Source organism: Thunnus maccoyii, chromosome 12 (genome assembly GCF_910596095.1).
Source record: "Thunnus maccoyii chromosome 12, fThuMac1.1, whole genome shotgun sequence".
Classification (NCBI taxonomy): domain Eukaryota; kingdom Metazoa; phylum Chordata; class Actinopteri; order Scombriformes; family Scombridae; genus Thunnus; species Thunnus maccoyii.
The window spans coordinates 28,310,899-28,336,107 of NC_056544.1; the positions used below are offsets into that span (position 1 = coordinate 28,310,899).

General features: G+C 40.2%; 4 protein-coding genes across 8 annotated transcripts; all 4 read right to left on the reverse strand.

The window, feature by feature from the left end:
- Positions 1–162: 162 nt before the first annotated feature.
- LOC121909252 (tripartite motif-containing protein 16-like) lies at positions 163–18,931 on the reverse strand. Its single transcript, XM_042429722.1, has 2 exons — positions 17,620–18,931; positions 163–1,172 (listed from the first exon to the last, which is right to left on the reverse strand). Exons 1-2 carry the CDS (start codon positions 18,850–18,852, stop codon positions 699–701), a joined length of 1,707 nt encoding a protein of 568 aa, XP_042285656.1. The 5' UTR covers positions 18,853–18,931; the 3' UTR covers positions 163–698.
- LOC121909251 (NLR family CARD domain-containing protein 3-like) lies at positions 6,078–15,780 on the reverse strand. Of its 5 annotated transcripts, XM_042429720.1 has the most exons (9): positions 15,657–15,780; positions 15,241–15,342; positions 13,393–13,529; positions 13,180–13,299; positions 12,886–13,005; positions 9,685–9,763; positions 9,299–9,518; positions 6,965–8,765; positions 6,078–6,851 (listed from the first exon to the last, which is right to left on the reverse strand). In XM_042429720.1, the coding sequence occupies exons 3-9, from the start codon at positions 13,479–13,481 to the stop codon at positions 6,671–6,673; spliced, it is 2,610 nt and encodes an 869-aa protein (XP_042285654.1). In that variant the 5' UTR covers positions 13,482–13,529; positions 15,241–15,342; positions 15,657–15,780; the 3' UTR covers positions 6,078–6,670. The 5 variants fall into 5 exon arrangements, with proteins under 5 accessions (XP_042285654.1, XP_042285652.1, XP_042285655.1 ...); XM_042429718.1 differs by lacking the exon at positions 15,241–15,342; XM_042429721.1 differs by lacking the exon at positions 15,241–15,342 and having other exon boundaries at positions 15,635–15,780.
- Positions 18,932–22,359: 3,428 nt separating the features above from the next.
- Positions 22,360–22,798, reverse strand: LOC121909271 (histone H2B 3-like). The gene has a single exon (XM_042429741.1). The coding sequence runs from the start codon at positions 22,772–22,774 to the stop codon at positions 22,406–22,408; it is 369 nt and encodes a 122-aa protein (XP_042285675.1). The 5' UTR covers positions 22,775–22,798; the 3' UTR covers positions 22,360–22,405.
- Positions 22,799–23,916: 1,118 nt separating this feature from the next.
- LOC121909275 (histone H4) lies at positions 23,917–24,605 on the reverse strand. The gene has a single exon (XM_042429745.1). It carries the CDS (start codon positions 24,279–24,281, stop codon positions 23,970–23,972), a length of 312 nt encoding a protein of 103 aa, XP_042285679.1. The 5' UTR covers positions 24,282–24,605; the 3' UTR covers positions 23,917–23,969.
- Positions 24,606–25,209: the final 604 nt, after the last annotated feature.

Sequence of the window (25,209 nt, forward strand, 5' to 3'; positions counted from 1 at the left end):
TCATTTTCAGTTATACTGATTATATATTTATTCATATATTTTTATACTGATGATACAAACTGTTGATATTACATACAGTTATGTACAGTATGTGTATGTATAGTATAGATCATAACAACTGTGGTGGCAGTTTCTGTAATAAAAGACTCACAAACCAGAGAATGTCTTTCTGGGTTTAATATTACACTTGCAAGCGGGTACAAACATGCAAGAGACACTGTACAGTTAGCTGTATTAGGTAAAGTACAAAGTCATGCTCTGAACAGTCCATTATTATAATTTCAGCAGATAGGTACGGCCTCCTCAGTCATCTGTACACACATAGTTCACTATTGTTCTCTTAATGAACAGTGCAGTTTGGACTCCTTTTCTATCTCTACACACACTCACAGTCTGTCATTGTCCTTTCAACAGACAGGTGCTGCTGGCCTCTGTTATCTCTGCAAAGTAGTTTCACCATACACCAGATCATAGAACATCACATCAAGTGTTAGTGTAAATGTCAAAGTATCAGAATAGGTATAACATTGTTTTTCAGTAATATATATATATATATATATATATATATGAATGACAAACAGGCCAGCAGTCATGTGGAAACCATGTCAGATTAAGACACTGCATTTACAACTAGTGATAGATCAGGTTGGTACTAAATGACATGAGAATGTTTCTCAAACAAGAGGACAGTCTCCATCTTACAGAGAACACAGAGACACTGAGGACCCAATCCTGCCAAACCAGAACCCAAACACAGGATAAAGAGGTTGAGTGAATGTGGTGTTGAAGGTGTGGAGGTGGATCAGTGTGTCAGAGGAGACTCTGTAGAAGGACAGAGTGCCAGCAGGGCAGTCCACATACACTGCTATTCTGTTAGAGACAGAAGAGACGGAGGAGGAGGAGGAGGAGGAGGGGGGAGAGATGACGATTCCTCTGTTATTGTGCCAGACAGAGTTATATTCAGCAGAGCAGTACAGACTCCAGGACTGATCATTCCTTCCAAACACACAGTCATTACTGCGCCCTCTCCTTCTAATTCCTCTGTAAGTCACTGATATAAAAACTCCTCCGTTCCACTCGACCTCCCAGTAACAGCGACCAGTCAGACCATTTCTACACAGCAACTGAGGCCAGAAGTCAAATCTGTCTGGATGATCAGGATATGACTGATCCTCCTCCACATATGTCACCTTCCTGTTGTTGTCAGACAGTTTCAGTTTTGTGTTTACTGAGTTTGGATCCAGTGTGAGTTCACAGAAATCTGATGAAGAGAACGAGACACAATACAGCTGCAGTTATTGATCTATCATCTGTTTGATGATAACATCATCTTCATCCTCAGTAGGATTTGAATGATCGATGTCACAAAGAAAAACACACTTACACTTCTTCAGACCTGGTATCAACCACTGGACTCCAGCAGGCTGCACTCTGTAAGGAGGAGGGGGGTCAGAGCAGCACGTTCTCTTTCAGCATGCAAACATGGACATTACATCATCTGCTGTTTTATTATTCTGTTCAAATGTGGGGTTGATAGACTTTCATCCAAACTCAATCTCCTAATCCTTCTGAAACCCTGATTGAATCTAATCAGGTTTAACTTTCAACATTTACAAGAAAACGTCAGTTACAAATAAAAACTCAGAGATTCAGTTGAGATCTACACAAGAACATTCACCAAAGAAAAAAAAACTGGAGGCCTTATCTTGTAATCATACAGAGCCTAGAAGGTGTCATTAATTAAAAAACAACTTGTGCTTGTTAATTTGTTTTTTGGGGTGAGATTCTTGCTTTCAGGCTCTGTCTCTCGCTTTCATGCCACCCAAATAAATCTCACTCCAGATAACAGGAAGTCACAACGCCACCCCTTAATGAAATTCCCGTAAAGTGTACTGAAGTAGCATATCAAATGACATGGTTAAGCTATGTTTGAGTGAAAAAAAAGGTTATGAACACAGTTGCAAGAACAATACTTTCCAGTTCTATCTTGGGATGTTTGATTTGAAAGAGAACTTAGTTTAATTCTAACTATTTCATCTGTTTCACTCTGCGGATGTCTCTTGTTTGCTACTTTGCATTGGATGTTTTATCACAGTGATGGTTATTTGGGGTGCACTTTCCCTCTATGTGCCTTTTTTCTACCTCTTTCCCAGTCGATGATCATGGAGGCTTTGGTGGAAATTGTAAACGGAAGTTTTGACAGCATTTTGGGTGCAAATTCAAGAGGCTTATTTCCACCCAGTTACCACAGTTACAGTAAAATCAAGCGCACTAGGTGAGTGATGCCAGTTTTGTGATGGGATACTCATTAGCCCCTGGCTGAGCACCACAGTGTTGGAGTTCTCCCGCAGTGTGAAAGGGTTGCCTTCTTGTGACTGTGTGTTGGGAGGAAGGCTCTGACTGTTCTTTGTGCGTATGCTCCAAACCTCAGTCCAGCCCTAAATGGGATGCAGCCGGGTGATTTCATAGTTCTGCTAGGGAACTTCAACACTCACATGGGCAATGAAAGAGAAGCCTGGAGGGGGATGACTAGGAGGAACGCTCTGTTTGATCTGAACCTGAGTGGTGCTTTGTTATTAGACTTCTCTGCTAGTGGCCATAACATACACCATGTTTGAGCATAAGGTGGTTCTTAAGCGTAACTGTGTCATTAGATCTGTGGCTGTGTGTCATGGACACTGAAGGGTGAAGAGATGAGCAGAGCTGTTCATCACCTGGTGGTGAGTTGATCAGGTGGCGGGGGAATCTGCTGGACAGACCTGGTAAACCCAAACGTGTAGTGACAGGTTTGGGACACGGAATATGAGTAGGCCATGTTCAGGACCTCAATTGTGGAGGCAGCTGCTTGGAGTTGTTGCCAGAAGGTCATTAATGCCTGTCGAGGGAGCAACCTTAGAAACCACTGGTGGACACCTGGGATGAAAGAAGTCCTCAAGCTGAAAGGATCTCCTGAAGCAGCAGACAGGCACTGGATGGCCAGAAGGGTGGCAGCTTCAGTGGTTGCTGAAGCAAAAACCTGGGTGTGGGAGGAGTTTGAAGAAGCCATGGAGAAGGACTTTCAATTGACCTCGAAGAAGTTCTGGAAAACTGTCAGATGACTCAGGAGAGGGAAGCCCTCTGTTGAGGAGGAAGAGTTGGATGACTAGAGGGAAGCCTTACCCATATTCCTGACAGGGGTCATCTGAGGTAGTTAAGAAGCTCCTCAGTGACAAGGCACCAGGTGTAGATGAGATTCGCCCTGAGATGTTAAGCTTTATTTATTCAGGAAATATTACTGAGATCAAGATATCTTTTGCAAGAGAGACCTGAGAGCGGGTTACATATACACAGGATCACAGGACTGTTCATCACTGTCCAGTGTGTCCCACAAGTTGATAATTTACTAGTGGTGGTGGGTGCATCTTACAATCTCCTGCCTGTATGTGAATAACAAAATGAGGGGGAGGCAGAGTCAGACATGAACTTTACCATTAAGGAAGGTAGGCAACTGCCTGAGGCCCCCAGCTAAAAGCTATGATGTTTAGATTTTTAGATATGAAAAATATTAAATTATGTTACTATTTTAACTCATTGTACCCCGAAATAACTTACAAAAGGCCCCCAAAGCACTTAAAAAATATACAACTATAGACTTCTACTTCAGAGGAAAACATTGTACCACTACATTTACCTGACAGATAAATGTTACTGGGTATGTTGCAGATTCAGATTTTATTCAGGAAATATAACAAATAAATATGATGCATTATTATTCATTAAACTATCCAGCATTATATAAGAATTCAAAGCCCCACCTTGAACACAAGTTAAGTACATGTATGTACACTGTGCTGATAATACCTCTTTTTCACTCTTCACTTTTAAGTAAAAATTTGAATGCTGAGTTTTACTGTGCGGTATTAATGGTTTTACTTCAGAAAGAGTTGTGAGTCCTTCTACCACTGCCAATACCAACATTCCCAGTTAGAGAAAGGGTGAAAATAAAGCAAAGCAGAGTTTGCCTTGGGCCCCCTAATAACTAAATCCGCCCCTGGGCGGAGTGCTCAGCTGTGTTATTATTAACATCATGTCTCCAGCAGTGCAGAGCAGCCTCTCTGCTGTACCGTTAGCTCTGGGGAATGTCATCGATGAACAAGACGATAAGTGGGCCCAGGGTTTTTGAAGTGAAACAGATTGAGCACCAGGTTATTTTCTTCACCTCAGAGTTGGTTTATAGTGTTTAATGCTGCAGTGTGTGTTTGTCAGCCAGTCTCATTTGTTACTGCTAGAGGTAGCTGCTCCACTCTGCTAATGTTAGTCTCTGAGTGACGGCGTAGAAAGTTTACAATATATTTCACGTTGTTCTCGTAAAGGTAATTATTTAGTTATTAAATCAAAATATGCTTTCTACTGCTACCCTTTGTGAAGATGAACTACAAGATACATGGATGTATTGACAAGATAACTCTAGCGTGTATGCACTGTAGACTGTCTGGGTGCTGCACTGCCCTCACAATTGAGTTTCACCTTTTTCGTTCCGTCAACATCACGTTATTAACTAACATTTAGAAGATCAATTTGACATTTGTGAATTGATTCAGAATCTTAGGAGATAAGAATCGAGACGCTTATGTAGGCTGAAGGTCCGCTGGTCTGTGTGCATTATGAAATGACAATTGCGCATTTGGGATTTTATCTACCTGGGCGGATCTTTTCTATCTGGGCTGGCCGCCCAAGCGAAGCCTATGTATGGGAAACACTATAGTCACAAAACAATCATCATACACACTGACAGAAACACTACTTAAAACAATCACAAACATTATGAAGAATGTCAGCTAGTAAAACTTTAAAGTCCCTCAGAGGAAAAAGTGTCTCTAACTTTAAACTGTGTTTCAGTTCATTCCAGTAGTAAGGTGCAGAACCAGTGTTATCCAGTTCAGAATTTGTATGAGGAACTTTTAAAGCCAACCTGCTCTGTGATCTGGTGTCATAATTATTAGTTCTGAGTTCAACTAAAGATGTTAAATAACTCAGTAACTTAGGTAGCAAGGCCTTATAAATGAAGACACAGGTATGCTGGTGCCTTCTAGATGTCAGTGACGACCATCCAACCTTATCATGTAGTGGTGAGTGGTGAGTGTGATAGCTGTCTGCTGTAGTGAATCAAATAGCACTGTGGTAGATAGGGCTGTAATGATCGTGGCTGCAGCATGATATCTAGATATCTCCATTATCCGATGTGGACAGTATGGTAGATTGTATAACGCATGCTTCGAAAAGAGAAACAAGCTCTGTTCTGCTACAAGAATCCAATCTGAATTTTGGTTATTGAGCGAGATATTCAACATGAGTTATGTAGGACAATCTGCTGTCTAACCAAGGTCCTAAATATTTATAATGCTGCACTGTGTCAATTAGTTCTCCATTTAGAGCATGGATATGTGTGGGAACATCAATGGTTTGGAAGAGAAAGCCTCATCTGTAGTAGGGTCAATGGCATACAACTGATAGGAGAGCTGCTAGAGGGATTATATATATCTCTTCTGGTGAGGGAACACCTTGTGATCCCCAGGAGGAGCTGGAGGATGTTCCTGGGGATAAGGATGTCTGGTTGACTTTACTCAGGCTGCTGCCACCATGACCCGGATAAGAGGCAGAAAATGGATGGATGGATAGATGGACTTAAGAGATCCTGATCTCATACGAGATCAGGATAGATGTCACGGTGTAATACCTGATCTGGTAATTATGAAATAGTAAGTCATAATGTGTTGCTGAAGTCATTATTATGAGATAAGGTTGTTTTCTTTGGTGAATGCAATATGCTTCCATAGAGATCTTTGACAGAGAAAAGGTTTCCAGCTCTTTCTCTTCTATCAGACATTGTTCCCCATACCTGAGAGTGTCTAGTCCCCAGTGTGGCTCCTCCAGTACAGCCGACAGCAGCTTCACTCCTGAGTCTCCTGGTTGATTGTAGCTCAGATCCAGCTCTCTCAGATAAGAGGGATTAGAGCTCAGAGCTGAGGCCAGAGAAGCACAGCCTTCCTCTGTGATCAGACAGCCTGATAGACTGCAAAACACAAACCAATACATATGTCAGACAGGCTGAGATTATATTGCTGTGTACAGTCAAGTACAAGAACAAACTCTCCAAACAAACGATGAACTGAATCAGGATGTTCCAGAAAGTTGAGCATCCAGTCATTGTGATCTCAATGTTTAAAAAAAAAAAAAAAAAAAAAAAAAAAACTTCCAAATGTCTTCATCAATTGTGAAGCTTTTGCCAAAAGAATAAAGACATGTAGCATTTTTAAACTACACAAAATCAAGGAGCCTCCTGCCATAAAATGTGACTTCACAGTGGTTCATAGAAGTATCCAATGGACAAAGGCAACTAGTCTTCTCTTTAGCCTGCAACTGGTACTTGAACCCCCTGTGAATACTTGATTGTCCAGGTACAATGTCTTTTAGCCAAATATAGAAGAAAACATCTGTGGTATTTAATAATTCAACAACAAAAGCAAAAGGAAATTATGAATAATCAGCATGGAAAGTAATTATCTACTGCTGAAGTATAGTAACAATGGTTTGACAAATCATATCAACAAAGACAAGTGTACACAGGTTTAATGTTTATCCTCTAATATAGTTAAAAATTGAACAGTCATTTGTTGAACAGGTTGATGAATCATGACCTGAGAGTTTCCAGTCTACATTGTGGACTCTTCAGTCCAGCAGACAGTAGCTTCACTCCTGAATCATGCAGGCTGTTGTTACTCAAGTCCAGCTCTCTCAGACTACAGGACTGGGAGCTGAGAAGTGAGGACAGAGCTGCACAGCTTCTCTCTGAGAGGTTACAGCCACTCAGGCTGAAGAGGAAACACAGAGGAAAAACAAATAAGAAGTTATCTATTTTCCCCTCCTGTTAAAAAGATAGCAGTATATTTAAATAATGTATAAATCCAACTATCTCTGTACTTACAGAGCTTTGTTGGAGGCTTTGACCACTGGCAGTAGCCTAAGAAGAGTCTCCTCTGAAACAGGGTATTTCTTCAGGTCAAACACATCTGCATATTTGTTTGATGACAGTAAGATGAAGACCAGAGCTGACCACTGAGCAGGAGAGAGTTTATCTGTAGCGAGACTTCCTGAACTCAGGTACTGTTGGATCTGCTTCACTAGAGAATGATCATTCAGTTCATTCAGACAGTGGAACAGATTGATGCTTTTCTCTGCAGACAGATTCTCCTCAATCTTCTTCTTGATGTACTCGGCTGTTTCATGATTGGTCTGTGAGCTACTTCCTGTCTGTGTCAGCAGACCTTGTAGGAGAGTCTGATTGGTCTGCAGTGAAAGACCCAAGAGAAAGCGGAGGAACAAGTCCAGGTGTCCATTTGGACTCTGTAAGGCCTTGTCCACAGCACTCTGGTAGAGATGTGTATCTGCAGATTCTTGCTTAGTTTCAGACTTCTGAGATATTGTTTGATCTTCTGACAGCACATTGACTCCAGAGTTGATGAATGTCAGATGGACATGAAGAGCGGCCAGAAACTCTTGAACGCTTAGATGGACAAAGCAGAACACCTTGTCATGGTAAAGCCCTATCTCCTCTTTAAAGATCTGTGTGAACACCCCTGAGTACACTGAGGCTGCTCTGATGTCGATGCCACACTCTGCCAGGTCTGATTCATAGAAGATCAGGTTGCCTTTCTGCAGCTGCTCAAAAGCCAGTTTTCCCAGAGAGACAATCATCTTGCTGCTCTCTGGAGTCCAGTGTGGATCTGTCTCAGCTCCTCCATCATACTTGATGTTCTTCAGTTTGGACTGAACAACCAGGAAGTGGATGTACATCTCAGTCAGGGTCTTGGGCAGCTCTCCACCCTCTCTGATTTTCAACACATCCCCCAGAACTGTAGCAGTGATCCAGCAGAATACTGGGATGTGGCACATGATGTGGAGGCTTCGGGATGTCTTGATGTGGGAGATGATGGTGCTGGCCTGCTTCTTATCTCTGAATTTCTTCCTGAAGTACTCCTCCTTCTGTGGGTCAGTGAACCCTCTGACCTCTGTCACCATGTCAACACACTTAGACGGGATCTGATTGGCTGCTGCGGGTCGTGTGGTTATCCAAAGGCGAGCAGAGGGAAGCAGTTCCCCCCTGATGAGGTTTGTCAGCAGCACATCCACTGAGGTGGACTCTGTAACATCAGTCAGGATCTCATTGTTGTGAAAGTCCAGAGGAAGTCGACACTCATCCAGACCGTCAAAGATGAACGCAACCTGGAACTCTTCAAACCTGCAGATTCCTGCTTCTTTGGTTTCAGTAAAGAAGTGATGAACAAGTTCCACCAAGCTGTACTTTTTCTCTTTCAGCACATTCAGCTCTCTGAAAGTGAATGGAAATGTGAACTGTATGTCCTTGTTGGCTTTGTCTTCAGCCCAGTCCAGAGTGAACTTCTGTGTTAAGACTGTTTTTCCAATACCAGCCACTCCCTTTGTCATCACTGTTCTGATTGGTTGAGCTCTTCCAGGTGGGGCTTTAAAGATGTCTTCATGTCTGATTGTTGTTTCTGGTCTAACTGGTTTCCTGGATGCTGTTTCAATCTGTCTGACCTCATGTTCATCATTGACTTCTGCAGTCCCTCCCTCTGTGATGTAGAGCTCTGTGTAGATCTGATTGAGAAAGGTTGGGTTTCCTGCTTTAGCAATCCCCTCAAACACACACTGAAACTTCTTCTTCAGATTAGATTTGAGTTTAGGCTGACAAATTGGAGCAGGAGTTTCTGAATGAACAAACAACAAATACGATCAAAAATTGATTTATAAAGAAAATGTGACAATTTAATTCCCCTAAAGAATGAACATGTTGAACCAATTTTCCTCCATCTCTTGAGACATTAGTACACTCACTGAGCACTTTATTATGAACACCTGTGCAATCTAATGCAATCCAATACAACAGCTCTGCCATAAATTCTACTTTAAGAAGCTTATACATTTTTAGTTTTTGTTGACATTGTCAGAAAAGTGACGATTCTCCTTATGTTTATTTTATATTAGGAACATTTTTAATATAATGCACCCCGATACACAACCACCAACCACTACGACCTCAATAATAAAAATTAAGTAGAACTATCATCTGTCTGACAATGTCAACAAAAACTGTAAATGTATAAGCTTTGTAAAAGTAGAATTTAGGGCAGAGCGGTTATATCGGATTGTATTACATTGCACAAGTGTTCTTAACAAAGTGCTTGGTGAGTGTAAATGTCCATTTATCCAGCATGTTGAATCTTTATACAAAGCTTCTTACTACTCTGCAGACTGTCAGCCAGCGCCTCCTGCTTCATTATCCTCAGGAAGTGCAGTGTGATCTTCAGAAATGCCTCTCTGCTGCTCTTCCTCAGCTCTTTCTCCTCACTGTCCAATCCCTCATCATCCTCATGATGACTCTCTGGGTAATCTGAACTCAAAATGCCCTGCATCTTCTTCAGCTCACTCTTCACAAAAGTGACAATATTCTCTTCCAGCAGCTGGAACAGAATAATACAGTATGAATGACACAATTAGACTAAAATCATGGAAGGAAACATCAGGTCAATGTTGGATAGACTGACAATTCACTGGTCGACAAAGTGCAGCATAGAGATGATTGTTTAACAGAATAGATGTAAAAGTAATTGTTGTACATGTACGGACCATAAATATGGAGTCCAGGTGTGTTTGATGCTGCTGGGCAGACTGATGACTGGGAACTTCTGACGTGTCCTGGTCCACTCTGTGGAGGAATCATGAAGAATGAGCTCACATTATCTTTGTCCGCACCGAGACAAACACAAGCTAAAGGTCAATGAATTTATATTTGGATGTGAACAAAGAATCAGATGACTCCCTTTAGTGGTAAAGCTTTACTAGTCCTTCTGTTCCCACTGAGAATCAACAGTACAGTCTGTTTGTAGCTTTCAGTGCAGACTTTTGCTTCATCAGTCAGTGTGGTTTATTCCCAACAGCTCTCACCAACCCTTCATAAAGCTCTCCCTCCCTCACTGCAAACTGCTGAAGTGCCCTAGAGCAAGGAAGCTAGGGCCCGTGTACCGGTTGTAATGGGCAGCTCCCAGTGTGAATGTGTTTGACTGTCTTGAGTGTGAGGCAGAGTGCTGCTGAAAAAATGCAGTGCTCAGAGAACTTCATTTGACTCAGTAAAAGTTTAAAAATCTTAAATCTCAGAGTCTAACAAAATCAAATAATTGAATTTTGCTTTCAATATCAGTTTTAAATCATTACCCTTGATCAACAGGGTGGTGCCTTTTCCTTGAAGTAAAAAGATGAGGGCCACCTGAAGGAAACCCACACGAGCAAATCGAGCTGGTCTATTATACTACTCTTGTCCCAGAGTCACTAGGCAGAATGCACCTGGCAGCACTTGGTTATCACAGCTGTGATTCCTTAACGGAGCTATGCTACCAAAACTTCCCAGGCAATGACACAGAGGTTGACTCACGTTTCGGAATAGTGCTGCACAGAGGCTCTCAAATGCTATTGATTTTCGAATGAATGGATATTTGGCTTTATTTATGGCATTAAAAAAATATTTTTTTGGCCTGGCAGGGGTTCTTCTTCTTATAATTATAGGAGAGACACTGATTCAGTAAACATTCAGTACGTTCAGTAAAAGCTCAGTAAACGTTGAGTACAGTCAGACCTATAGTTAGACCTTGCAGTCTCCAATAGGTTCGGCGAGTTCAAAGTTGTTAAAACAACAGGGGTGTTTTGAATACACCAGGTAATTTGTTAGTCTGTCCCTCCCGCCGCATTAAATAATGGATTAATCCTGGAAGGCTACTGATGTAGCACTTTTCTCCTTATGAAAATAATACTGCGATTATTCAATGAGAATTTGGTTGTACATGAACATATCAACCAACTAATCGAAGCATGGACAGGGAAATAATTTATTCATTTGCACACCAGAAAAAACATCTTTCTAACTCAACATGGAATGGAAGGAGACACGAGAGTGAGATCTATCTATCTAAGGAGGAATTCCAGATTTTCTAGAGGACGCTTTGATCATAAGCCAGCTGATCCATAAGGTCAAAGAAAATAAACGGTACCATACAACCTCATTCAGGCAAGTCTGGACCACTACCATATCCCGCAGTCCATTCAAGATATGGTTTCTAGCTGCCTGGTAGGGCTCAAGCTATGCTTCTCAACTGGACAGTTTAAAATGCCATGGAAAAATTATTTTAATCAAGCTGCACTATGTCCCCCATTGTGTTCATTATTGGTGTGACCCTCATTATCTCAGAAGCAGCAGATGTCATCTGTGGCCCAATTCCTGAGTCTGGTATTCTGGAGCCTGCCACTCATGGTTTCATGGATGAAACAGTAACAACTGAGACTCAAGTACATGCCAGATAGGTTTTAACCCTGGACAATTTCACAACATAGGCAAGGATGACCTTTAAGGCCAGGAAGTCCTTGTGAATGGTAGTCAGGAAGGCGAAAGTCACCAGCAAGGTCATGGTTCAAATGCAAAGAGAGCGCATGAGAGGAAAACCTAAAAACATCAACCTTTAGTGCAGGATTGCAGAGACAAAGGATGGTGAGCATGGCTATTCCTTGTTGAGTTTGGTTGCAGAGGCTTCCCTGAAGCTTCTGTCTTGTGATTCCTGACTGCTCTTGTTGTCAACAGAAAGGGATGAGGATGTGGCTTAGTGATTGGCGCAGGAAGAAGACAGAGATTCTTGATGGATATGGAGTATGTGAGAAGAGAGTAGCTGGTAGTCAGGAGCAGATGGGCAATGATTTGACCACCACTGCTGACCCACCAACTGGATGATGTCATGGTTGAGGGTCGGAACACTGGGAGTTGTGTAATAATAAATAATAATACATTTAATTTGTACCTCACTTTTCATTTGCAGTTAATCCCAATGCGTACATGCTACAGCTTTAAGAAACATAAAACATACAACATAAAGAAAGTAAAGAGTTAAGATGAAAAAGCCCTCCTGAATGGAAAGGTTTTTAAGCCTTTTTTAAAAGAGACTAGGGTCTGTTCATGTAGGCAGGGAGGCGCATGTCCCTTGATGGATTTGTACGTGAGTAACAGGACTTTGTAGTCAATCCTGAAGGAGACAGGGAGCCAGTGCAATGAAAACAGAACTGGTGTTATGTGTTCATATTTTTGCACTCTCATCAGCATCCTGGCAGCGCTGTTCTGAATGTACTGGAGCTTCTGGATGCTCCTGCCAGGAATCCCTGTGAAGAGAGCATTGCAGTAGTCCAGTGTTGAGGAGATAAACGCATGGACAAGTTTCTCTGCATCTGACAGGGTTACAGAGGGGCGGAGTTTAGAGATGTTTTTGAGATGGTAGGAAGAGTTTTTGCATATATGTCTTATATGGTCACATATTTTTTCATATATGTCTTATATGTTCATAAAATGTCAGGTGAGGGTCAAACCTAACACCTAGATTAGTCACTGAAGAGAAAAGGGGGATGTCCTGGCTGTCAAAGGTGAGATGAGGTATGGGGGACGGCTGAATCTGGTGTGGAGTGCCAACAAGGAGAGATTCACGCTGCTGTTTATCCAGAGAAAATTTCAAATTTAACATCTAAAGCCATCTGCTATCAACCATTGACTGGTCGCTCTTGCAGGACACACAATGGGTCCAGGTCCAGGTCCAAGTCCAGCAGAGTCTGGTCTGTGCTGCTGTGCTGGGCTTCAAACAACACAGAGCTTTGAGTGTGAATAATGATGGTAAAGTGATTTGAGTGCAGGGCAGTCATAGACAGTTAGAGATCATCATCTCACTTCTGAGCTTTGGTTTGACTGTCATGTTCCCCAAATAAAACTGAGTTAGTTACATTTAAAAAATAGCTACAGTTTACCTCTTTGCAGCAGGAGGTTGTCCTTTAAAATGAATAATATCATCCATTGACTGGTCACTCTTGAAGGACACACATCTGGGTCCAGGTCCAGCAGAGTCTGGTCTGTGCTGCTGTGCTGGGCTTCAACACAACACACACAGAGCTTTGAGTGTGAATAATGATAGTGGCGTGATTTGAGTGAAGAACAGTCATAGACAGTAAGAGATCCTCATCTCACATTTGAGTTTTGGTTTGACTGTCATATTCTCCAAATAAAACTGAGTTAGTTACATTTAAAAAATAGCTACAGTTTACCTCTTTGCAGCAGGAGGTTGTCCTTTAAAATGAATAATATCATCCATTGACTGGTCACTCTTGAAGGACACACATCTAGGTCCAGGTCCAGCAGAGTCTGGTCTGTGCTGCTGTGCTGGGCTTCAACACAACACACACAGAGCCTTGAGTGTGAATAATGATGGTGAAGTGATTTGAATGAAGAACAGTCATAGACAGAGATCCTCATCTCACCTCTGAGCTTTGGTCTGGCTGTCATGTTCCCCACACAGAGAGCTTTCAGAGGGAGGAACTCCCTCCTCTGTGTCCTCACACTGATGCATGCTGCTGAAGTCACATCCACATCAGTTACACATACTTTCTACCTTCATCTGGAAAGGAAACACAGGCAGCAGAGCTCATAACATCACAACAATAATCACTGAACTGAATGAAAACAGATTCATCACTTTTCTCTGTTTCATCTCAGTAGGAACTGAATCTCTTTGAACTGTTGTTCAAACTAAAGAAGTAGATTGAAAACATCCAGCTCTGGGAATTTGTTCACATTTCATTGACTTATCGATTATGTAATAATAATGTGAGTCAGAGAAAGAACTAAATGATTTATTACAGCCACATCACATTCACTTAGGACTTCTTTTAGTTCTTTTCTAAACATGAAGAAGCAGTACTCGTTTTTTATGCTCCATATATCTGAATGAACTCTCAGAAAACTGGAGGTCTTCAACTCTCACTTCTTTTAAATCAAGGCTCAAAACTTGTCACTGCCTTTAATTCAATTAAATTTGGGGTGATTGATTCATATCTTGTGCTGCACTGCCATTTTTATTCTCCTATTTAATCTGTTTTATTCCATTTTAACTTCTATTTTACTTTACACTTTTAAAATCCTATGTTTCTTTTTATAATTCTTTGTTTTTCTTTTATATCTTTTCTTAATGCATTCATATGTCTTTTATAAAACACTTTGTTGTTTAAAAGCTGCTATATGAATAAAGTTGCTTTGTCTTACATTGAATACAAAAATAAATAGGCGACCAAATATATTCAACTGGTGGAAGATCATTTAAAAAGCAGAGCAAGTTTGTACAGATATTTAACTAGTTTATCACACTGACACTATTTTCTGTATTTCTATTTTGGTTTTCACTGCATCAAATTGTACATAAATCTGCCAGTGTTTTGAACGAATAACGGAACTACTGAGAAAAACTTCAGGATCATTGTTCATTTAATTTTACAGTTTGTGTTGTAAAACCATGACATTCATTTTCAACAGAACTTTCTAAGAGAGAAGCTACTTAAGGTTTCATGTCTGACTTGAGCAAAAGATTTATACTTTCAGAGCTGTCTGTAAGTTTGAAAAATATTTCTCTTAACTTCACTACATTCTGTGATTTTGTCCAAGTCACCATGAAAGGACAGTGTGATGAAAAATGTAGGACGGCGTGGTGCTTGAAAGTTTGTGAACCCTTTAGAATTTGCTCTATTTCTGAATAAATATGACCTAAAATGTGATCAGATTTTCATACGTCCTAAAACTAGATACAGTGAACCCAATTAAACAAACGTAAACTAAAGGACATCCCAACCAAAACTCAAGGCACAAGATTGAAACCTGTTTTAGCCTAATGTTTTCTTAAGTTGTTAAAAGGTTGTTGACCTCAGTAACTGTTGTAAGCACAAGACCAAAATTGACGGATAGTTTCAGTTATTAGGAAGCACCAAATGCTGATTTATCAAGTCAAACTGTTGTCTTGATTTGGCTATAAGTTTGAGCAAATTAATTCCCCATAAATCAGTTTTGTTATATTCCAAACATTGATCTATATTAATGAGACTATAGACGGTGTGAGAATCGCGGTTTATTTTTAAGACAGAGATTGATTGGTCCATCTGTCCATGATGTTCCGCAATGAATCCGCAATATAGTGGCTGAGGTATTAAGTACGGTTTATCCACGTTTTTATCTATCACTACAGCCCTGTTCAAACCCGTGTTCCCCCCATGGTTCCCCCCTTCTGGCACCCATACTGTCTACTCAGTCCTGTAGTGTAAATATAAAGATAGACCATTCACCGACAGAATACTTTTCTCCAGCAGCTGTCCAGCCGAGCGGAGCCGCATTTCGTGTCTCGGACAGCGGGGAGAGCAGCAGCTCATCTCCGCCTCCTCCACAGGCTAATTCAGGCAGGAAAACCAGCCGTCAATCGTCACATCAGTAAGTGATGGTACATAGTATTAACAACACCGTTTTCAACTACGGAGGACGAACTCTATTGCAGCTACTCAACACTTTAAACTCCGAACTACAAAATGGGGGAAATGTGTCCCCGCCCGTTATCAGTTCACCGTTAGTTCCAAACTACACTTTTAATAACCAAACGGCAGATTTCTGCTGTTTCTGGAAGAGCCAAGCTAACAGCAATTAGCGCTAACGACATGAACAAAGAGCAATTTAAGTGTAAAATACCGAAAGCTGTCGGTTACATTACGTTTAGATGGAGACAAGTCTCTGCCACGATGATAGAAGAAAGTGAAACTCAAGCCTAGCGCATCGACTTCTGATGCGAGAATCCGGCCTGGAACACAGTTCTGACGCCTTTTAAAATAAAAGGCGGTCTGACCATAAAACAGTTATGAAATTTACGATTTAAAAACATTATTTTTATTATTATTGTTTTTACAATACAATTTGTTATTGGGAATATATATTTATATATATATATATAATTTTTTTATTTTATTTTATTATCAAAACTGAGGTTGAGTAATGTTCTCCTGATGTTGATTCATTTTTCATATGTATTAGCATTATCATAAAATGATTCCTAAATTACCTCTGTACTAGAAAAGATAACTTTATCTGTGACGGTGCAATAAATCAATCACAGTTGTCAGTAACACTAATCATGACAGTTTTAGATGCATTTCTTTGTTGCCAATTAAGCATAAATAACAAAAACTTTTTCAGCACGGCAGGCAGTTTTGTGGATTGACAGATTACACCCTGGACAAAATTAGTCAAAAGAAATTTTAATCAAGTCTGGATTAAAACCTTACATCCCAGAAATATCTGTTGTCTTATGTGTGTCAGGACTAAACAAAACTAAATAGACTAAATAAAATCTCAGTTTGTTAAAAGCAACAAGTGATAGAAAGCTCTGCTCATTTCTCTGTGACAAAGCTGTTTTAGTGAAGAAAGCTGAAAGTACAGAGACTGACTCACAAACGTTCTTCTGCTCTGAACATGAACTCTGTACTTTGTGGTGTTTCAGGAGGAAAACTGCCTCAAATAAACTCTCATATTAGTTTCACATTTTCTCCAGAACTTTTGAATGAGATCCTGAAATAAAGACAGAAGAAAATACTTTGTTCATTCTTGAAAGAAAACTGCTTTATTTATTCTGTAAAGCTTCAGTTTGTTCACACATCCAATCAGTAAAGTCTGTTAAATGACTCTTGTTCAATGATTTCATGTTCAGATTCACTTCATCCACACAATCAATTAGTTTAACACAGAATGTCAGCTATGTACAAGAACATAATAAATGATCTCCTTATCCGATAATTATACTTTTATAACACATTTCTTTACACATTTACAAAGTGATGAGAACAAAATATCTATGATAAAGGAAGGTCTGGTGTTTAAGACGCTGAAGTGGAAGAGAAACAACAGCACACAAATACATCAATACAAACATGAAACTAACATTTAGAACAAAGAGAAGTTTAAACTTTCATCTGAAGAGATGTGAGTAAAGGTTAAAAACATCGTCATGAGCAGTTATAATCTCCATGGCTAAAAATACAGAGGAGAAAGCAGAATTTGGAGAAACACAAAACATCAATAGAAAAACTAATGAGGAGAAGAAAAATGTTGACAATCTCAGTTTGATTGACAGCTGATCTCTGTGCAGTTCAGAAACACAGCAACAAGCTCTCAGAAATAATGGAGACAAACAAAATGAATTACAACAGAATCTGACACATGAAGTCTAAAATGACTTCTGTCTATTTGAGTTTACAGAACTCAGCTGTGTCTCCATAAAAATAACAAAGCCAAAGTCCAACATAGAGAGGCTGAGTGAATGTGGTCTGGACTCTGTGGAGGAGAGTCATGGTTTCAGAGACACTGTAGAAGGACAGAATACCTGCACTGTGATCCAGGTACACTCCTACTCTGGAGGAACGAGGACCTGAGATGGGAGTTGAGACATTGTTGAACACAAAAGTATAACTCTTAGTGTCACAATATAAAGCCCAAGATTTGTCATTGTGTCCAAATCTACATTCATCATACCTCCCTGCTCTGCTGATATTCTTGTATGCGACTGCTACATAAACTCCTCCCCCTCTCCACTCCACCTCCCAGTAACAACGTCCAGTCAAACTCTCTTTACTCAGGACCTGACACCATCTAATAAATCTGTCTGGGTGACTAGAATAAGAAACTGGACTTGTTAGTTTTGCTTTTCTGTTCCCCTCAGATAATAACAAACGTGTGTTTACTGTGTTTGGATCCAGTGTGATTTCACATGAATATTTTAAGAACTCAGCTCTGGTCTTGGGTTCTTGTTGTGCTAGCAAAACATCCACTTCAGTCCCTGTCAGTGAGATGTTTGTCCATTTCTCCCTCAGGATGTCCTGTAGTTGATCTCTGAGCTCTGACACAGCTGCTGTCACATCCTCAAAGTAGCTCAGAGGATGGATATTGATGCTGGATGAGTCTGTAGGTTCACTGAGTTGTGACAGTGAGGGGTAGTTGTGTAGAAACTGGTTGTGATCCTCTGTGTGTGAGAACTGCTCCAGTTCAGCATCTTTCCTCTTCAGCTCAGTGATCTCCTGCTCCAACTTCTCCTGAAGCTCTTTGACTCGACTCACTTCAGTTTCCTGCTGGGATCTGATCTGCTGCTTCACATCAGAGCTTCTTTTCTGGATGAGATGGATCAGCTCAGTGAAGATCTTCTCACTGTCCTCCACTGCTTTATCAGCAGAGCGACTGACGGCCTCCACCTCCTGTTGAAGCAGCTTCACATCTTTCTCTCTGTCCTGGATTCTCTGCTGGATGTTTTGTCGACTCACCTCGAGCTCTCTCTGCCTCTCAGTCCTTTCTGCTGCAGCTGAGACTGTGTCGTGGCCTTTATGTTCATCCACAGAGCAGAGATAACAGATACTCTGCTGATCAGTACGGCAGAACATCTTCATCACCTCATCATGACGAGAGCAGATGTTCTCCTGGAGCTTCTTGGAAGGGTCGACCAGCTTGTGTTTTTTGAATGTAGGTGATTCATAATGAGGTTGGAGGTGTTTCTCACAATAAGAGGCGAGACACACCATACAAGACTTGAGAGCTTTCAGCTTTCTCCCAGTGCAGAAATCACAGGCCACATCTTCAGGTCCAGCATAGCAGTGATCAGCAGGAGCAACTTGGAGTCCAGTCTTCTTCAGCTCCTCCACTAAATCTGCTAACATGGTGTTTTTCACCAGGACAGGCCTGGGTGTGAAGGTCTGTCTGCACTGAGGGCAGCTGTAGATTTTCTTCTCATCCTCTCCATCCCAGAAACCTTTAATACAGCTCATGCAGTAGCTGTGTCCACAGGGAATAGTCACCGGATCCTTCAGTAGATCCAGACAAATCGAACAGCAGAATTTTGCTCCGTCCAGCTGAGCTCCTTGCTGCGCCATTTTAGCTCTCAGTGACAATGACTGTCTGAGTTTCAATTTCTTAGAAGTGAAACTAGTTTGAGCTCTGATCCAAACAGCATGTGTTTCTGCAGTGAATGGAGGCTGCAGCTCTTTTACATGTTGGTTACACCCATCTTCAAACTGTAGATCTGAAGGGGACGGAATAAGGAAATACGCGGACAGAGTGGAGCTTGTTGTGTTTGAGAGCAGGAAGAAGAGGGAGGAGTTATCAAGCTATGGTCATTCCAGGAAGAGGAGCAGTTTGAGAGAGTTACTGTGTGTTTAACCTTTTATTCACAATGAAGTTCATGTCTCATTTGAAAACACTGGTCACCTGCTTTCTGGTGGCAAAGTAATCTTGGGAATTTGGGAGATCTACACATGGCTCCTCATTTCTCTGAATTCCTGTATTCTCCTAAAATCCAGCTCAATTAAACTTTTTCTGAGAGACATTTCAAACACAACAGATAAAGAATGTCAGACAAGAGTGTCAAAATAAAATTATTTTACACAAAAGCATCTTTGTAAACAGAAAAAATCTCATAAAAACAGCCTAAACACACCCTGGTAAAGTGAATTTTAGTAGCTGGTAGCTCAAACAAAAATTTGTGGAAAATAAGCCTGAACAGTCTTTTAAAAGTTTTTTTTTTTTTTTCTTTTTTTTTCTTTTTTACATCCACAGTAATAACTGGCCTTTTACAAATACAGTAAGTAGCCAATTAAACCCATCAGTCTTTCAGTAACTTAAACCAAAAAAACAAAAACAGCATAATTGTCTGCACTTACACTTAAAATATTCATTCCTAATTACCTGCAGCAGTTTCACACCACCATCTTTGTCTTATCGTCTTGAAAACAAATTCTTCAAGAAAACTGTAGACAAACTGAGTTGAGGAGCTTTAACCTCCACTACATCCCTGGTCAACAGGATGAAGGCGCCCTCTTGTGTCCTGCATCAGTTTTCAGATTTCAGTTGTTAACCTGCCATGATGTTCACTGCAGGAAGACATGTAAAAACTTCACTGAGCCTTTGGCAGCTTCAAATAATATCATTTAAGAGAGATTCAAATATATACAATATCATACTGTGTCAGTTTGTTCATAGAAGTCACACTCTGTAACATCGATGCTGCATTCAGGTCACATGGGAAAGATGGGAGATTCTGGGGCTCCGTTATGCTGTGGGGGGCATTTTGCTGGCATGGTTTGGGTCCACTTGTCCCCTTAGAGGGAAGGGTCACTGCAAATCAATACAAAGTTGTTCTAAGTGATCACCTTTATCCTATGATGAAACATTTCTATCCTGATGGGAGTGGTCTCTTCCAGATGCCAATGCCCCCATCCATAGGGCACGAAGGGTCACTGAATGGTTTGATGAGCATGAAAATGATGTGAATCATATGCTATGACCTTTACAGTCACCAGATATCAACCCAAATTGAACACCTATGGGAGATTTTGGACTGACATTTTGGACGAGCACTCTCCACCACCACCATCAAAACACCAAATGAGGAAATATCTTTTTGAAGAATGGCGTTCATCCCTCCAGAAGAGTCCAGAGACTGTAGAATCAATACCGAGGCACATTGAAGCTGTTCTGGTGGCACGTGGTGGCCAAATATCTTACTAAGACACTTTATGTTGGTTTTTCCTTTAATTTGTCACCCGTCTGTATGTACAGCATGTTTGTGTGTGGTTTAAACTTAACATTAGTCAACAATTAGGTATTTATTCATCAACACGGCAACACTTGTAACAGGGATCGATCATTAACATGAACAATGTCTCTAGTCTCTAAAATATCAGAAAATAATTTTTGGGGGTAAATTGAGCCATTAACTCAATTGATTTTTGATTTGAACTGATTTGATGATTTTACTGCAAAATTTAAGTGTAGCTATGTTTAACTGAATTGTTTTTCTGCTGACATGCATCCTGGAAAATGTGATCTGTGATGCCATCACCTTCACTGAGCACGCCAAGAGGAAGACTGTGACCGCCATGGATGTGGTGTATGCTCTGAAGAGGCAGGGACGCACTCTGTACGGCTTTGGAGGTTAAACCTGATCTTGATATGCTGATACTAAAACACAAAGGCTCTTTTAAGAGCTGTCCTGTTGTACAGTTTGTAGTAATAGTTGTATATTAGAATATATTAGTATATTATCGTCAATACACTACTTTGTGTATAAAGTGATTTATGTCTCCTGCAATTTGTGTTGATCATTTATTAATGCTTTGAACATAATTATAAGCCATTGTTCAGCTTAATTTTTAGGCGACCGGGTTGTGAAAATATCCTTCTTTCTCTCAAAATAAATCTGAGGTGAGATGATTAATTGGGTTAGGAAGAGGTTCTGCTGGAGGTTTGTTTTTATTTTTGAACTTTTAATAATCTTTGCTTTTTTGTCACAAGAAAAAAATTCATTTACATTCTTATTCATTTGATTATTTTACTGTAGTCCAGTAGTCCCTTAAAATGTATTTATCCATGTCGATTTTAAAATGTATATCAAAGATGAACAAAAAACATTATATGTTTATATGTCAAAATATATTTTATCTTGTCTCTTGTATATTTATATTTAATATATTTAATTATACCTTTGCTCCTTTTTATTTCTACAGTATGTTCATTTCTTGTTTCTGGTGTCTTTGCCTCAGTTTTTATTCCCTCTCTTGTTTTGTAAGTTACTTTTCTATCTTTTTGTATGTTTAAAACATTTCTCCGATCATTAACATTCACAGAAACACAAGCACAAGGCTTAGACACAGTAATGTTGACATAACATGACCTGTATGGCCTCATCATCAAAAGACTTTCCAGCTTGTATCTTTGTCATGACATTATTTGATTGTGCAGGTCAGCTGTGGATGTGGCTACTGTGACTGCATGCTCAGTCTGAACCAAACACATTAGTTTATATTGTATTATTATTATTATTTAGTTATATGATCTTAGCTGTGTATTAAACATGTGAACTGATATATGTAAGGGAACATTTGCTTCTTAAATTAAAACATTTTCGCCAGTAAATCAGATTTTAAGGTAGAAATTAAACTCATACCTTCACTCAGTCTCAATGTATTTATTCATTGTCCTGCAAATATCAACGTGGATTATTGTGAGTATTTGTCAGGAGAACCTTTGAAGTATTACGTGCAAACTTTAGTACAGCAGCGATACCTTGTGGCCAAATGTACAGTGCAATTATATTTAGATCAATGAACTCCGGTAGAGAACGAAAGTCAGTCCCTCCTTTGTTTTCATTGACCCTCGCTACTGTTGTCAGTGGGAGATTTATACTTTTTAGCGCTTAAAATAACTGTCAATGACCTTTATAGTAGACAACACGTTCTCGTAATGCTCAACTAATATGGGAAGGAACTGTAACCTTTAACTTAAACATGAATTATCTTTGTCTTTCAATAGAAGCAACACAATATATGAAGTATAAGAAAATGTGACATTTCGAAGGAACAAAGCTCTCAGGTGAAGGTGTGGGTGGTCCTGAAAAGGACCTTTGAGTTGTTGGTACAGACAGCAGATTTACTTGGAGCTGGTGTACTTGGTGACGGCCTTGGTGCCCTCAGACACGGCGTGTTTGGCCAGCTCACCAGGAAGCAGCAGGCGGACGGCGGTCTGGATCTCCCTGGAGGTGATGGTGGAGCGCTTGTTGTAGTGAGCAAGGCGGGAAGCCTCACCGGCGATGCGCTCAAAGATGTCCCCCACAAAGGAGTTCATGATGCCCATGGCCTTGGAGGAGATGCCGGTGTCGGGGTGGACCTGCTTCAGCACCTTGTACACGTAGATGGCATAGCTCTCCTTCCTGGTCTTTCTCTTCTTCTTGCCGGTCTTGGTGGCTTTAGACACGGCCTTCTTGGAGCCTTTCTTCGGGGCCTTAACTGGATCAGGCATGGTTAGTTCGCTGGATTTTCTCAAACGAATAACTCTCACAGGGCCAAACAGCCTCTATATGTCCATCTGATGCAAATTTCACTGCGCCGTTGCTCACACAGGATTGGTTGAATTCTTGTGAGTGAGACTGAGCATGCGCAACACAAACACCGTCCAACCTTTGATGAACAATCTGACCGCCTTTTTACTTAAAGAGCTGCCCACCTCATCTGAAGAGTCTCCATTGTTTATAATATAATTTACTGTCCAAAAATCCATAACTATAGAGAAATAAACATATTGTATTTAGATTTAGCATTCCACAAGCTGATATGTTTTACTGATCTATGATAAAACATTAAAAAATGCATAGATAGGTTTTATTTTATCAATAATTAATCCACAGTTTTTGATGCCATTTCTTCTGAAATAACAATATTTTTCAAAACTAATGTTAATATGAACTTTATTGATTCTCCCATGCTGAACCCAGTTTACACATTAAGATCATGTTTCTCTGCTCCACAAAAAGAATAACAGTGATTCCTTCAGTCTTTCTTTTAAATGATGTACAAAGCATCAGTAAATGATAATAATAACTAATAATACTTATAAACTGTGTTTTATCTTAGTTGAAGGAAGTGTTGCTCAAATCATTTTATACAGACTAGCTCATGTGTTTATGTATATGCATAACATACTAATATATAACTTATGATTTGTAGCCCCATTCTCAGTGATGGAAAATAACTATATTAAATGCATTAGTGTACTTTCACACATTTTGAGGTACTTACATTCAATAATTTCCTTTTATGCTACTATTGTGTTTATCATGTAAATATTCTTTTACTCCACAACATGTATGCAACATGCTTGTGTCAAATAAGCAAAGATGTGATCAAGTCCAAAAATAAACACAAGTGTGTAGCAGAACTTCTAATCCCATAATTAGCTTATACTTATATTCAAAGCATTAGTGAATGATTAACTAGCTAATAGTTCTTATATAGTGTCCCTCATTATCATTAGATGTAACTTGGAAACTAATTAAAATTTAACATTTAAGCATTTTCATAGAGTAGTTTGAGTGTTTGTTTAACATATTAATGTATTTCAATGTACATCTTATCGTACAACAGGACAGCTCTTAAGAGGAGGTGGGTGGCTCTTAAAAGAGCCTTTGTGTTTGGAGATCAGCAGGTCAGGATCACGTTTAACCTCCGAAGCCGTACAGAGTGCGTCCCTGCCTCTTCAGAGCATAAACCACATCCATGGCGGTCACGGTCTTTCTCTTGGCATGCTCGGTGTAGGTGACGGCATCACGGATCACATTCTCCAGGAACACCTTCAACACTCCGCGGGTCTCCTCGTAGATCAGACCGGAGATACGCTTCACACCGCCACGGCGAGCCAGACGGCGGATGGCGGGCTTGGTGATTCCCTGGATGTTATCACGGAGGACTTTACGGTGACGTTTAGCGCCTCCTTTACCGAGTCCCTTACCGCCTTTGCCTCTACCACTCATTTTTATTGTTCTTCTTTTAAACAAGTTAAAAGTCGAATGTGAGATACAGTGTTAGAGCTTCTTCATTTAAAGCGTGTCTGCGGACGTAAAAGAGGACTGTTGGCGCGAACTTTGCTGGGCGGTGCCAAATTCAGCAGCTCAGCCCACCTCGTTTTTCCAAAGCAGGCTGATCTCTTCCCTCCTTTTTGATTGTTTTTGCTCCATTTTGTATCTTTTTCTGAGATATTTGGCAGGTTAACCTGACAGTTAACATTCTGCTGTTGGTTGGAAACAGACCCTCAGCTGTAGTATTTGTATTATTCTTGCTGCACATGAAAAGAAATTGAATGTAACGATCCTCTCATATCATACTATATAATATAGTTTGCTATACAAATGATTGTAGAAAACCATAAAAGCAAACCTACATGCTGTGGATTTTGGCCTCCATCACTTTGATCTTTTAACAGCCAGTATGAACAGGAGGAATGAACAGCGAGGAAACTGTGAACTCTTCCTTTAACTGTTCAAACAGAGGCTCTGGATTCCTCTTGAGCTCTTCAGGTCCAATCAGTAATCCATCCATGGTGTTTATTGAAGAAATGTTTTTGTTGTTTTTATACAAATTTCCTGACAAACAACTACCAAAGGTGTATGGTCTGAAGAGGCAGAGATGCATCCTGTACAGCTTCAGAGGTTAACTTCATCTGATCATTACAACAAACCAAAGTTCCTTTTAAGGGCCACACACTTACTCTAAAAGAGCTTTTACATCCAGTAATCAAATGTGCTTCAAATGTGTTTTAAAATGGATATATCTTAAATGTTAAAATGTTAAATGCTGATAAATATACAGACTACAATACCCATGTTGTTATATTAGTCTATTGATACAGATACACAAAATAACATTTGGTCCCAAAACTACACTGATAGATCAAAATCCTTT

Excerpts from the sequence above, each read along its gene's own strand:
- LOC121909251 (XM_042429718.1), bottom strand. The coding sequence starts at position 13,481 with ATGCATCAGTGTGAGGACACAGAGGAGGGAGTTCCTCCCTCTGAAAGC. Across the intron at positions 13,006-13,179 it reads CAACCTCCTGCTGCAAAGAG|CCCAGCACAGCAGCACAGAC; the intron begins GTAAACTGTAGC and ends GTTGTGTTGAAG. Across the intron at positions 9,519-9,684 it reads ACCTGGACTCCATATTTATG|CTGCTGGAAGAGAATATTGT; the intron begins GTCCGTACATGT and ends ATTCTGTTCCAG.
- LOC121909252 (XM_042429722.1), bottom strand. The coding sequence starts at position 18,852 with ATGGCGCAGCAAGGAGCTCAGCTGGACGGAGCAAAATTCTGCTGTTCG. Across the intron at positions 1,173-17,619 it reads AAGCAAAACTAACAAGTCCA|GATCAGTCATATCCTGATCA; the intron begins GTTTCTTATTCT and ends TATGTGGAGGAG.
- LOC121909271 (XM_042429741.1), bottom strand. The coding sequence starts at position 22,774 with ATGCCTGATCCAGTTAAGGCCCCGAAGAAAGGCTCCAAGAAGGCCGTG.
- LOC121909275 (XM_042429745.1), bottom strand. The coding sequence starts at position 24,281 with ATGAGTGGTAGAGGCAAAGGCGGTAAGGGACTCGGTAAAGGAGGCGCT.